The 15,439-nt window shown below is 36.0% G+C and overlaps 1 protein-coding gene across 9 annotated transcripts in view; it reads left to right on the top strand.

The window, feature by feature from the left end:
- PHKA2 (phosphorylase kinase regulatory subunit alpha 2) overlaps positions 1 to 15,439 on the top strand; it is a 311,493-nt gene that overhangs the window by 93,130 nt on the left and 202,924 nt on the right. For all 9 annotated transcript variants that reach the window (XR_011600403.1, XR_011600402.1, XM_070943836.1 and 6 more), the window contains exons 9-17: positions 1,521 to 1,667; positions 1,826 to 1,879; positions 4,797 to 4,919; positions 5,601 to 5,696; positions 6,275 to 6,382; positions 6,848 to 6,926; positions 9,510 to 9,644; positions 11,440 to 11,549; positions 13,124 to 13,268. Coding sequence is in view for 7 of the 9 variants with exons in the window: in XM_070943836.1 (XP_070799937.1) it covers positions 1,521 to 1,667; positions 1,826 to 1,879; positions 4,797 to 4,919; positions 5,601 to 5,696; positions 6,275 to 6,382; positions 6,848 to 6,926; positions 9,510 to 9,644; positions 11,440 to 11,549; positions 13,124 to 13,268 (997 nt within the window). In the remaining 2 variants the exon portion in view is untranslated. The remainder of the gene's footprint in view (positions 1 to 1,520; positions 1,668 to 1,825; positions 1,880 to 4,796; positions 4,920 to 5,600; positions 5,697 to 6,274; positions 6,383 to 6,847; positions 6,927 to 9,509; positions 9,645 to 11,439; positions 11,550 to 13,123; positions 13,269 to 15,439) is intronic.

Genomic DNA, 15,439 nt, shown 5'->3' with positions numbered 1-15,439 from the left:
GTCAACTAGAAGGATATACCTGGGCCCAGTACTCTTCAATACCTTCATAAATGACCTAGATCAAAACCCTCCCTTCTTCAGCGACAAATATTTGTTTAGGCTCTAATGTCATTTTAATATATAATATTACACCACTTTTACTTTGATTGGCCAGTGCAGTAAATACGTCTCCAATTTTGGGTATTCCAAAAGTTTTTTATGTTGTTTTCTAATATGAACTATAAACAAACACTCCTCGTGGCAATATAAGCCCCATATGACAACCAAGAAGATTTTTATGGAAAATTACACAGGAAAATAATAGAATTTGAATATGAAATTATCTGCATGATGGGTGATTTTAATGCAATAACAGAAGTTGATTTGGACTACAAAACTACAAAGATAAATAAGAAGTCCAGGAAAACTCTTCCAAAAGCCTTTTTTACAATGGTGGAGGAATTAAGCATTCAAGATGCTTGGTGGAAGATATCTGAAAGAAAAACAATACACTTTCTATTCAAACAGACCCATGTCATGGTCTAGAATAGACATGATGTGGATATCAACTGATTGTGGGTACTTTATCACTGGAAGCTTTCAAGAGACTGGACAGCCACATGTCAGAAATGGTATAGGGTCTCGTGCTTGAGCAGGAGGTTGGACTAGATCAGTGATGGCTAACCTTTTTGCCATCGTGTGCCAAAAGCGGGGGGAGCATGGGGGGGGCATGTGCGTTTGTGCCCACACACATAATTCTATGCGCCCCGCCACCCCACTCATGTGCGTGCGACCCCCCCCCCACGCCTCCCGCGCTTTTGGCATGTGATGGCACAGTGGGCCCGATAGACCTGTTTTTCACTCTCCCAAGGCTCCAGAGCCTTTCTAGAAGCCTGGGGAGAGCAAAAACGGCCTTCCCCACTCCCCAAGAGGCCCTCCAGAGACTGGAAATGGCCCGTTTGCCGACTGGTGGGCCAAGAAGGCCCAAAAATCAGCATACTGGAGCTGAGTTCACGTGCCCAGCAATTTGGCTCTGGGTGCCACCTGTGGCACGTGTGCCATAGATTCGCCATCAACGGACTAGATGATATACAAGATCCCTTCCAACTGTGTTATTCTATTCTATGGAATGCACAGTTTAGGGCATGTTTTTCAACTTTCAATTTCCAAACAATAGGGGTGCTCAAAAGTTGTGACATGCCTTGGGGATTGTAAAGATATGTTGGTTACTTTAATATAATTGAGATGTTCTTGGTATAACTACATAAATATCATAACTTTTTTAACATTTTGTTTGTGCGCATACATTTACAAATTGCATAGGTAATTGAATGAAGTTCTTGATGATCATGTTTTTCAGTCGATTGATAAGTTGAGGAATCAGGCATGGATGTATTGGAAGATAATTTCTTGTAGACTGTCTTGTTCATAACGATTTAGAATCCAAACTAGCACTATTTCTACATCTGATAATATACTTTGGAATGAAACTAATGGTTTTTGTTTTATCTTTGTTTTTCTTGTTTTTCAATGCTGCTCAGTCTATTCTATACTCCATGTTACCGAGGGCATCCACATCAAAAGAGATTGATGCTGGCCTTTTGTCCATTATTTCTTATCCAGCCTTTGCCATAGAAGATATGAACATTGTTAATGCAACAAAAAATGAAATTATCACCAAGTTGCAAGTATGTCTTTAATTTTAAAATAAATCTTTGATTAATTTCTTTTTGAGAAATATATTCAACCTTACCTGTTACAAAAGGATAAGGTTTATTCGGTATGATTAAGAATAGTAGTTTATATAAAACCATTCCTGCATCATAAACACTTTATATTTTTACAGGGGCGTTATGGCTGCTGTCGTTTCCTCCGAGATGGCTATAAAACACCAAGAGAGGTTGGGTTTGCTGAAACTTTCTAAGCTTTATAATTTAAATAATAAATAACAATCTTATCTCAGTTTTACATGGACTGTGCCCAGCTTCCAAATAAACATTAAACATTGGAATATTATAAGATGTTAGTACAGATTTAGCAACAAATAAGTAGGGTCAAATAAACAGGGACAAGAGATCCCATTTTAAAATTTCAGTGCCATTGCTGATATTTGTCTTGTTGAAATTAGGATTAAATAAAAGTTAGGTTTCTAGGAGAAATGGGTCGGAGCGCCTTCCTCATTCGAGGAGTTTGATTTCTTACTCAGGCAACAAAGGACAAATACTGAGAAATCTGTTGCCAGTTGCTTAGTAAAATCATAAAAATTCCATAACTGTATAGAATGCCATAATGCTAAACAATCACTGCTGTAATCAATAGATAACAATTTATCTCCAATATTTTTTTCATGTGTTTCTGTAACATTCACTCTCTGTGCCAGAAATGCCAATAAAACAGAGTTCAGTTGCTCTGCACTGAAATGTATTGAATAAAAGAATTCTTAATTTTGTTTGATGAAGCCCAAATAGGAAATTTTAATTCTCTTGGTGTATGTATATATGTACAGTATGTACTATATGTATATATGGATGTATAGGAGGCAAATAAATTTAACAAACAGATATTATTGTTACATAACAGAAATTCATTCCCATATCCGATTCAGTTTATTCCAGAACCCATATGGACACTCATTTATAATATTCTTTCCTACCTCCAAATATTCCTTATTGATAATAGAATGATAGTGTAATAACAATCTGGGAGAGGCAGTTACAGCTTGGCAACTGCCTTGTGAATTAACAGTAAAACGTACTGTATGGTGGATTGAAGATAAGCAATATTATATATGAATCACACATATCAGAATCAGATTGGTCCTAATTGTAATTTATTTTACATTCTTCTGAAATGCTATGTTCAAAACTTGGGAAATCAAGCAGTCCATATTTGCACAGGCAAAGTATTTTTTTTAATCCCAGTGATTTTTTGTGTGTGTGCTCTGATTTCATTTCATTTTTCATTGAATCCTGGATGCTTTGAATTTTTCTGATTAAACTGTTAATCTTTCCAGCCTGTTTTATAGTTGTCCTCTGAGAGGTATTTGGTGTCTACAATTCTGGCATTCTGCAACTTTAATAATATGATTTTGAGGCAATCTTATATATTTCTAATAAATAATTTTAGTCAGTTTTATGAGTTGTTTATCTTACGTTGTATATACCACCTTGAGTCATGTGAATAGTTGGCATGAAAACGTTAAAGAAATAAATATATGTAGAACTTTAATATGAGAAAAGCATGGAGAATTTAGCCATGAAATATTTGAACCACTCAGTCTCACTAATTTAATTAAGATTAATTTATATTCATAGTAGGATAGAGATGCCAAATGAAAGATGCCAAATTGCATCTAGACAAAGATGTGAATTGGATCATGACTTTCAGCATATCTAGTTTTTAAAATATTTATAATTACATTTTTAATCATAATCAACAGCACAGAATTACCATTTCTATTCCTCCAGTGTTCCAGAAGATGATTTTCTAGCTTCTCCAGAGCTTTGCCTTTAGCCATCCAAACTTGCTTCCAGGAACTGAGAGCAGCTTTAGGAAAGGGAATGGGAGAGAGATGGGGATGATATCAAAATGGTGGAGTATAGGAAACCCCTGAGGCCACTGAGGCCTTTCCCCTTCTCAATGCAAGTATTCACATTGAGGCAATCACTAGGAATTACTGCCTAGCCGCCTCTTGAACACATCTGGAGAAGAAAAGCCACTCTCTAGGTCAGCGGTCCCCCCTGGCCAGCCACTCATGTGGCCCAATTCCTAATAGGCTATGGCCTAATAGTGGCTCGTGTCCTGGGGTTGGGGATCCCTGGTCTAGGTAAACATAAAGCAGTTGTTTTTTCTAATATTGATTCAGAACCTGCCAGCCTGTTATTTTCTATCTTGCACTTCAGAGCAATAGGGAACAGACAAAGGATGGTAGCAAGTGACACAAAATATATCACAATGTTGTGATGGAAACTCCATTCCTGGCACATTTGCATGTGACATAGCAAAACTTGCATTATGATGTCACAATGGACATGTTATCGTTTTGAGATGGCCACAGCTAGCTGCCATTCTTCTGAGAACAGGTTTTGACCCATTATTTGATGAATATGGTCATATCTTCCCTTCAGCCTTTTCATTTCAAAGCTAAACATTCCTTTAATCTCTTTTCCTAGTATCTAAATTTCTGATCGTTCATATTCTTCATGAACAACAAGTATACTGATTCTTTTCCCGTTATTTTTAATGTATCCTGTTTATCTTGTTTATTTCCTATACTCAGAGTGCTAGGATATAGCCCTTAACTTAAAGTGCTGTAGAATAGATTCCACATGGCCGCACTCTTACTTCCTTCTAAAGTGAGATATTCTTCGCAGGATTTTTATCTCCAATCTTCATAGGATTAAATTGAAAGCTCCCTTGCTCAGGCTCACTGTGCATTGAAATAAGATTTATTATTCATTATAAGATGTAGCTTATTCTGTGTCAGCTGACATTCATTGGACTGTTGAGACCATGTTCCTAGAAATCAAACCTGTCCTATTGACACAATTCACTTGCAGGATTATTTTTCTCTCACTTTATGCATATTATTCTTTCTCTTTCCAGACTTCTTGGAATTAGAACATAGATGACTAGGCCTCCAGAATTCCCAGTTTCCTGGTGTTCTTCAAAGGCTTGATTACTTTATATATAAATGTGGCGTGAAAATTCCATCGGGAATTTAGAAGTCAATAGGATGTTAATATTAATAGTGGCAGAATATTTTCTGCAATAAAGTGAAATGGTAACAATAAACTATGCAATTACTATATTTCTAGGATCCAAACAGATTACATTATGATCCTGCTGAGCTCAAGTTATTTGAGAACATAGAATGTGAATGGCCTGTATTCTGGACATATTTTCTAATTGATGGAGTGTTCAATGATGACAGAATTCAGGTGGGTAAAATAAAATATTTTGGATCAACTTTAGGGTTTGGTGTATTGCTGCCAGAATTTTTCTGGATGAAGGGATAGTAGAAGGATGGGATATAAATATGTGTGTGTGCATGTGCATGCGTACATACACAAAGATACACCATTTCTACTCCTGCACTCTACTCCGCACTACACACCTGCAGTGAGACCAGGTTTGGTCTTTATGCTGGAAAAGAGTTGATTTAAGTGGTCTAGTCTAAAAAAAATCAAGAGAAATCCTCTGCAAGTGAAAAAAATATTAACACATTAGGCAGCAGAAACCTCAATCTCAACTCTTGCCCGGAGTTTCTAAATGCAGCAAGCCTAAATGTCACCTTCATCTTACTCTGAAAACCTTCTTACCTTGTTTTATTGCAAAGCCAGACCCTTTTGCTCTCTTAAATCTGCTCTCTGGCTCAACATTGGTGAGGGCTTATAAAGTCAAAGCAATCTTCTTTGATAACCAACAGGTCAACATTCTCATTACTAGAATGTGCTCAGGAGAATAAGGTTGTTTCTGCACTGTTTAGGTCCCCCCCCCTCTTTTATTTGAACACATTTGTCTGACTATCTCACCATTTTCTTTTCCTTTTGTTCACTTTGTTTCCCTTTTGTCTCCTAGAAATTGGAGCCTGCGTTGTAAAAATCTTTTGTATTTCCCAGGTGCAGGAATACAGAGAAGCTTTGGAAGGGATCCTTATTAGAAAAAAGAATGGAATTCTTCTGATGCCAGAACTGTATGCAGTCCCTCCAGATAAGGTCTTCCTACCAAACTGCCTTAATCTGGAAAGAATTCGCTTATGACATAAAATGCTGTTCCGTGATTTGTAGATAGGTTATACATAATCTCTCCATAAATCTGATCCAAAGTTATTTCATTAACTTTTGTGGATATAACAGAGATGAAGCCCCACTGCAGTTTGTGGCTTTGAATAATTTTGCCCTCAAAATAACTGTTTTTCCCCTACTGAATATGAGCCTGAATATCATATGCTCTCTATAAAATTGGGGGGGGGGGGAGAGGAATCTGTGGCTAGATTAACTTTTCCATAGATAGTGTATTTTATACTCTATACCAAATAACATTTCCATGTTGTTTCTTTGTTCACTTATTTGAAGCAAAGATTATAACCTTGAAGAATATTTTAAAAGTACTTTTCAATAGAGTGTTGTACTGTAAACCTAGTTTTTTATAGGTGTCCAGTCAAAAACCTGCTTGCAATTGCCAAATAAACTCTTGCTAAAAGAGAAGAGACTTTTTAGATTTTAGTCACTGAGATCTCAAGTTGTGAATAAATTCACATGAATCAGTGCTCATTCACTGTTTGGTTTTCCAGGTGAGTGAAGAGTATGAAAGTCCTCACACGGTGGATCGTGTTCCAGCAGGGAAACTTCCTCATCTTTGGGGCCAGTCATTATATATACTTTCTGCCCTCCTAGTAGAGGTAAGTCCTCTTTTATACAATTTGTCTGGGGTTTTTTGTAAAGCTCCTTTTCATTCTATCTGTTTTCCAAAACTTTCTTCCCCCTTTGTCCTTTTTTTGCCCTTTTTTTAGGCATGTCTGCAAGTGAGTCAAAATGGCAGGCATGACCACAGATTGATATCCCACCCTTTTCTTCATGCATAAAATGTTCATATCTGCCATTTTGCCTCCCTTTGCCCCTCTCATTTCAGAGACCTCTGCTCCTTCCGCAGTCAGCAGGCTATAATATTTTATAGGTTGGAATTGCTTATTGAGGACTTTTGAAAACAGGCCAAGGGCCTTATCCATCAAGTTGAAAATTGTACATAGTTTACTGGACACCTGATCTAGTTCTTAATGAATTTGTTATATTTCTGAAGTTCCCATGCTAGTTGTTAACACTATTATCACCACTGAAATCTAATTTATTCCTTTCTTTCGTTTTAGGGATTTTTGGCTACGGGTGAAATTGATCCATTAAACAGAAGGTTTTCAACCGCTTTTAAGCCTGATGTGGTTGTTCAAGGTTGGTGATTATCCATGTGAATATCCATTTTTAACTCCGTAGAGAAAGGTGGAGAGGGAAGTGAAATAAATAATAGAAGGCTGTCGCTTCTACCCATGAAGTGTTCTAACAGATGTATAGAAGGGTAGTGGCTACTAGCAAGACATGTCACTAAGTCTTAGGTGGTTGCTGAGATAAGTGCTGCTGCAGTTCAGCTATCAAAATGTGTGACAATTATATTTTCCTAATTATTACACTCTCTGTATTTATTGATTCTTCATGGCATCCACATGTCAGGTTCTTAACTGTTCCTTTTAGTAGATATTTCAGAACACTGTGGGGTAGTTCTCAACTTACGACCACAATTAAGCCCAAAATTTATGTTGTTAAGTGAGACATTAAAGTGAATTTTGTCCCATTTTATGAACTTTCTTGCCATAGTTGTTAAGTGAATCATTGCAGTTGATAAGTTAGTAACCTGATTGTTAAGTGAATCTGGCTGCCCCATTGACTTTGCTTATCTGAAGGTTGCAAAAGGTGATCACATGAATCTGAGATGCTGCAATGGTCTTAAGTATGAAACCTGGATGAGCAGAACTTTTGGATGCCGTCACAATTTCTGTCACTCTGTTGGGAAAAATATAGAAAGAAAAATGTGGAATTCTTTCATAGGGACATATATTCCCTAAACCATAGCACTGAATTAAACTATATTTTAAAGGAAATTATTTTTTATCAAATACAAAAAGATATTCTTAAAGAGTCATCATCAACTTACTTTGATCATGGTTTTTAAAATGTACTTTTAGCAATTTTATGTCACTTCATTCCAAGAATCACTTCATTGTAGCTCAAATGGTAGTTTGAAATCAGTAGAAATAAAAGTTTGAAACGCTTTACTGTTTATTAAATTAAGCTGGGGTCAGAGCTGTTTCTTAGTACTAATTATGAAATTCAATCACGTTATGATGTACCTTCCCAAATCCCTGAGTCAGCAAATCCATATGTATAGCAATTAATCATAGTCATTAATAATATTTAGAATTCAGGTTGAACCTAAATTGTTTAGAAATGCCTATTATTTTGATCTTTTTTCAAATATTGGGGGAAAATATTTAGAAGTCTTTTTATACCACACCTTTGCTTTATTGACTTTGTAAAGTGAATTCTGGACTGAAGCTGCAGAGAATAAGGACAAAAATGGGTATCAGTCTGATAAAAAATGGCTACTAGTTGTAGCTAGTTTGGTTATAAAATGGCTTTCTAAGGATTCGGAAAAGGCAATTCAGATCTTGTACTAGCTGCTGTTCATTAAAGTAGCCTGATCTCTCTCAGATTTAGACATGGGATTGAAAGAAGGTATTGCTCCTTTTAAAGTTATTGTAGTAATCATCTCCATTTATTTGAACTAGTCCAACACTTATTCAGTGTCTTTTCACTGAAGATCCTCTTTGATTGTACTCTGTTCACAGAAAAGCAAAAATAATTGTCATCCTTGATTGTGGTTCTTCATTTTGTAGTTTTAATGAATGAATTCCTTACAGTAACAGCAGCCGCTTGTTTTCAAGCTTGTACAAAAGTCAGGGGAAAAAATCAGGCTGTTTTGACACATAGCAGAGTCAGGGTTATAGGACCAAGATATAGTCACAACCACCTAGTCACAGATTTTCCTGCTTGTATGTGGTGCAGTGCCAATGCAAAGACAAAAGGAGCAGGGCTTTACTCAGTTGTATAATGGAACTGCCTTCTGGGAAATTTTTAAGCCCACTTTTTCAGATGTTGCTATTGCATAATTTTTAATATCTATGTATCAGTGGTGGGTTGCCCCCAGTTCGGACTGGTTCTATAGAACCAGTAGTAAAACCGGAGGGAGGCTCCGCCCACCGACCCTGACATCATCAGAACGCTTCTGCTCATGCCCACCCCTGCTTTGTATTGCAAAATTTTGGAAAAGGTGAGGTGCTGTACAGGATTGTGATTTGTGAAGCCCCTTTCCTTGAAATATTAAAGCAGCTGCATTCTTGGATGCTTAAACAACTTTGGCAAAAAGTATCCCTGACTGTGCCTGCAGGTGTCTATTTGCATTACTGGCTGTGCTATACATGAAGTTATCTGGGTACACCAGGGGTGGGTTCTACTTAACTTTACTACTGGTTCGCAACAGGGCCACGCGTGCGCGCACGCTTCACTCCCATGCGCACGCACTCTTCTGTGCATGTGCAGAAGCATTCTGATGACGTCAGGGTCGGTGGGCGGAGCCTCCCTCCAGTTTTATTACCGATTCTATAGAACCAGTCCGAACCGGGGGCAACCCACCACAGGGGTACACACATGCACATGTAAAGAACCAGAGACAACCTTATAGCAGCTAAAAATAGAGAAGAGGCGCTGTGCCTATTCTAGCATGCTTTATAATAAGACCATGCTTAGTAGAAACCTAGTAAAGTATCATTCTAATAGGCAATCATCTCCATTTATTTGAACTAGTCCAACACTTATTCAGTGTCTTTTCACTGAAGATCCTCTTTGATTGTACTCTGTTCACAGAAAAGCAAAAATAATTGTCATCCTTGATTGTGGTTCTTCATTTTGTTTTATGAATAGTAACCGTTCTAGCAGAAACAAATGAAATTAAGAAACTCTTACGACATAATGGAATTAATGTACAAAGTATTGTTGACCTAAGTCCCACCAGAGTGCAGCCATCTCGGATTCTGAGTAATCTTTACGCTAAACTTGGTAAGTGCTATTAAAAAAAATAACTGAGTAATCTTATTGGACTTTTCCAGCATTATGCCATTGAGACATTTTTAATAAATTTTAATGAGTGTTTTTCAGTAAGGTATTTAAAAAATACTGGCAGCCAGTATTAGTTTATAAAGTGCAGTTTTCAATGTAAGAAGTACAATTTTTTAGGATTCCAAAATCCAATTGTACTCTCATATTAAAGGAATTATTACATTATGAGCCAGGGTGGTGCAGTGATTAGAATGCAGTACTGCAGGCTGTTTCTGCTGACGGCCATCTGACTGCAGTTTGCTAGTTCGATTCTCACTGGCTCAAGGTTGACTCAGCCTTCCATCCTTCTGAGGTCAGTAAAATGAGGATCCAGATTGTTGGGGGCAATATGCTGACTTTGTAAACCACTTAGAGAGGGCTGTAAAGCAGTATATAAGTCTATATAAGTGCTATTGCTATTCCCTGTGATAATAAATGTGTTTCTTTTGTATTGTTAAAAAAGCAGGATTCACCCATCATGGTAAGCTATGATATAGTTTGTCTGATTTTGGATTGGCACCAGTGGTGGGGAAGGAGCAGTCCAACAAGTTTAGAATGACAAAAGAGGCAATGTGGAATGACAATGCAAGACTCACCTCTTTTCTAGATGTACTGTAATGTCTCTTCTGATCCAATACCTGGATGTTGCTTTATTATTCTTACAAAAATAGCAACTTCTACAGCTTCTGCTTTATATTTAGCATTCCATGGTTTAACACAAAAATGATCTTCCTGTAGGGTAGATGTCAAGCATCTTTTTGTGGTTCCCAAGGCACTCTTGGAATGCACGGGGACAACATTGTCAGACCGGTTTCTTTTCAGGATTGGAATGTAGTTAAGACACAATTGGGTTGCCTTAACTTCTTACCTCTTACAAAAAATTGGCTATTTTGCCCCATATTGATTGGAAGTCTTGTGCTTTTTCAAAAGTCAAATGGACTTTGTTTTTTTCTTGAGGAAGATGTTTCACTTCTCATCCAAGAAGCTTTTTCAGTTCTGACTGAGAATCTCCATAAACATACTGAGTGATAGTTTACAGTTATATTGGAAGAGTTCCTTTTGAGTTAAGAAATATACACTAATTCCATTTCTAGTCCCCCCAGCAATGGCAGCATCTATGCCACCATGGTTGATTTAAAGTGATGAACTGTTGGATGAACTGTTGATTAACATCTGCAGAGGAGACTACTAGGAAATTTGAGGGATACAGTATATGCTGGGCTGGACAAACACTTCTCTACTGTTGCCGAGAAAACTGTTAGGAGTTGAGCTCCAGGTGCCTTTACTATATAATCTCACAATTATTCTATACAATTCAGCACTAGGTAATCTCTCATGGCAGTGTTGATTTCAGTTGATAATTTTCAGCAAATTAGAGAAATTGTAACTCAATGTTTCTCAATCTTAGCAACTTTAAGATGTGTGGATTTCAATTCCCTAGCCAACATGCTAGAAGTTTGAGAGTTGGAGCACAGACAGTTTTCAAGGTTGAGAAACATTACTTGTAAAGTAAACCACAATTAAAGTATAGCTTAGCATCCATCTTTTTCTAACATATCCCCAGCTGTGAAGGATACAGCCAAACCTGCTTAAAGTACCAGAATATAGAGATGAAATTTAGTTTGAATTGCATAACAATATACAATATACTGAGTCCATCTATGACAAGAGATGGGCAGTTCTAAAATGTGAATGTGATAAATACAAGTAGATACTAAATATTAGCTTTGGGATGTTTTTTCTTTGCTTCATTTAGGGCGTAACAAGAACATGAAGCTGAGTGGGAGGCCTTATCGGCATATTGGTGTCCTAGGAACATCCAAATTATATATCATAAGAAACCAAATATTTACTTTTACCCCTCAGGTAATTTTGCAAATATCAACAAGAACATTGGCTCCATCTTATTTCTCTACTCTAGTTGCTTTTGGAACTGATATTACAAAGGTTGAACTGATAAAAATCTTTGTTTAAGCTGTTTAGACCTGTGTAGAGGAGGACAAAGTAGAATTACTGTGAAACTTTAACTTCCCCTTTATAGAATCCTAATCTAACCAATGGCACAAATCTAAAGTGAATAATAAATTAATACTACGTAAATTTTGTTGTTTGCTCTTGTGCTGCAGATTAAAAATTAGTGGAAAGTTTGTGAATAAGGCTTAGAAATAGGTAATCCTCCTCTTATTTGATGAATAACTTCAGTTTTATTTATTAGCATTTATGATATAATCTGGCCTGACAAGTGATTCTGGTTTGTGCATTAGGTATCAGGTTGTTATCACTATTAACCAAAAAGAATAAAATGCTTTTACTTTTTTGCCAACTTTTAATGCAAAACTATGGTAAAGATAAAGTAAAGAGTAATAAAATGAACAGAATTAAATAATTTATACCTTGATGTATCCTGCGCCTATATTTTGACTAATAAATATGGAGAAGTATCAAGAATACGTCTTCTGTTTATAATTTATGAATGTTACACTTTATAGATTTTCTATATAGTATGCTCTAGTACAACCTTGCCAAATATTTAAAATTTTATGATCATCTTAGAAATTTCATGAAGTGGTTTACTTAAAACTAATACAACCATCAATAACACTATGCTGAGACAGATAATCCCAACAAGTTCAGGTAATGTGGGCATACTTCATGTAATCTTGTACCTTATTTCTGGCTCCTAAGTATCTAAAGATCATTGTTTTGAAATTATTTATTTATATTTATAAATATTTATATTTCAGGCCATTTTAGAGATTATTTTAAGTTGAGAAGGTAATGGTTTGAATAATAGATAACTCCTAGTTCCATTCCTAAAATTCTTAAACCCTCATGAACATGAGCGGCCCTCAAACTAAAGTGGAGTTTTGGAATGCCTTCCAGGTTTCAGTATCCCATTAGAAGTAGTTCATATGTATCGCTCAAACGTTTCTCCATCTTCACTTAAGATTTACCTAGAAATAGGAAGATTTTGAGGAATTCCGGTCCCAAATTCTAATCCTTGTAGATTTACTATTAGACTATAATCCAAATGTTGATTTTACAGAATAACATAATTGGAAGGGACCTTGAAGGTCTTCTAATCCAATTACTGATCTTATTGTGGTAACTAGTATCAAAATTATCTTCAGGGAGAATTCCATATAAAAGGCAGTGGACCAATTGTGAAGTTATCAAACGTTGAATGCTTATAATTAGGCCATTGATGTTTAACTAAAGCATTCTGGGCTGAATTGATGAAAGCTGTGACAGAGGCCATACATATTATAGCTATCAAAGTTACTGTTGAGAAGGGATTTCCTAAACCAGTCATATAAGCCTGAAGCTAATATATACTCTGTCCAGCAGTGTTGGAGTAGTAATCCAACACATCTGGAAGACATCAGATTTGGGATTCCAACTGTAAATGCATAATATTTTTAATTTGAATTTCCTTGTAGTTTACGGATCAGCATCACTTCTACTTGGCTTTAGACAATCGGATGATTGTGGAGATGCTACGAACTGAGTTGGCTTATCTAACTTCCTGTTGGCGAATGACTGGAAGACCAACTCTTACTTTCCCAATCACCAGTACAATGCTTGGTCAGTAAGAAAACTTATTTGGTATTTTTATAAAAGTTTAAACTCATATAATATGTAATATTAGCATTTTGATTTCAAGTGCCCTGCTTGATACCAACAGGAAGACACAAAGTAATGAATTATTATCTTTGGAAATGTTGGTTTACTATTGAAAATAAATTCAATTTTGTTATGGATTGCTCTTAGCCTGGCTTTCTTAAGAAGAAACAGTTTAAAATAGAATTCACAGAAATAAAATACTCATTGCCAATAATTTAGCATAATCCTGTGTAAAGTGACATTGTCTCCTTGACAAAGGACTGAGAAAACAGGATTTTCTTCATCAAAAGCAAAGAGACAATATGATTTGCTTTAATAAAGGACTTCATTGCCTTAAAATATTCTCTTATCTCTGGTACTGGAAAAGTTTGAAAAAGCATTTGCACATTTACTGATTTCACAACATAACACAACATTTGGATTTCAACAAGGTTAGAAGAGAGAGCTGAAGGTTTTTTCAGCTGCACTGACTGAAGCCAGATTAAAACTCTGTTGTGTGCTGGAGGAAAATGTAGGAAGAGTTGCTGATCTCCCAGCATGTCCTTTAATGTTATCCAGTAGTGCTCATCAAAGTCAGATGCGGCTTCTATGCAGGTGATGTGCATATGCAAAAACTTTCTTTGGTTTTCCCAAGAACACTTCTGTAATGCTTTGAAGGGTGCTTTGTTTTAATTAAGATATCAGGACAAAGATATTCCTTCACAGCACAATATCCTTATTCCTAAGAGCAAAGGGAAATTGTCATATTGCTTTAGTTTGCAGACCCTGTTCAGCATCTTTGGCATTTGGGAAAGGCAGCATATTTCACAAGATAATTTAATACACGCTATGTGAAGAAATATTTATCTTTTAAATAATCTACTAGTCATTTTCATTGGGCAGCTTCTAGTTCCAGTATTATGAATGATGTAGAAAAATGTCACCATTTTCTTATAATGCATCATTTTATAATATAAGGATATATTATAAAGAAGATAAGTATCTTTTCTTTAAACTAAGCAGTTCCAGCTGTTGCATCCTGTCCTTATACTATATATCGGCTCCCTGATTATCTTGATTGACTTCTGCACCTTCTCCAATTTCACAATATTCCTTTTGATAACCAGAAACACACTATCAGATGTCTGGTAGCACCATTTCCAATTAACACACTTTATTAAAAGTTATAAGCTTTTGTGACTATAGGTCATTTCTGTAGCTCATGAAAGCTGTGGCTTTTAATAACATTTATTTGTTGGAAAGGTGCTGCCAGATTCCTGATTATCTTGGTACCATAGACTAATATGGCTGGCCTCCTATAATTTCAGGAACATATATGGTACTCTAATATATATATGTCAAATATATATATTTGTATATGATCATTATAATACTTGTTGATTTATTTTTATCCCTTTTTGAATGACCAAACTATCTACCGTGAACCCAAGATATGCAGTATAGGATTTGAATAATTTTTGCAGTGAGTTATGACATACATGACAGTCCCTCCTCCCACTCTTGAGAAAACCCATAGTCCAATTGAACTCAAGCTTTCAGCCCTTATGCTTAACATATCTACATCTACATCTACATCTATATCTACATCTACATCTACATATTTGTATCTTTATCTGTATTTATCTCTCTCCCTTCCCCTTCCCCTTTCTCTCTCTCCTCTCTCTCTCCCCCCTCTCTCTTTCTCTCTCTCTTCCTCTCTGTGTGTGTGTGTGTGTGTGTGTGTGTGTGTATATATATATATATATACACACACATACATACATATACATATATACATATATACATATATATATGTATATATATGTATATATATTTGTTTTCTGAGGTTTTCGCGGGTGTTTGTATGTAGGTCTTTGGTTATTCGGGTTTTCTCCCGCGTAAAATTGGAGGTGTCTTGGCTAAGCCAAGACACCTCCAATTTTACGCGGGAGAAAACCCGAATAACCAAAGACATATACATATATATATATATATATATATATATATATATATATATATATATATATATAATATGTTTCTGTATGGTAAATAAAATTGCTTACAAATCGCATATTGCTGTTTTTCTTCATCTGTGAAGGGAAGACTCAAAATGATAGACAATATAGTTTAGATGTTGCTTAAACCAAAATTTT

Source organism: Pituophis catenifer, unplaced genomic scaffold, assembly GCF_029215685.1.
Source record: "Pituophis catenifer annectens isolate HBS135680 unplaced genomic scaffold, rPitCat1.0.hap2 SCAF_4, whole genome shotgun sequence".
In the NCBI taxonomy this organism is placed as follows: Eukaryota; Metazoa; Chordata; class Lepidosauria; order Squamata; family Colubridae; genus Pituophis; species Pituophis catenifer.
Note: the sequence above shows the minus strand (reverse complement) of the source record. Positions and strands in the feature narration are given on the sequence as shown.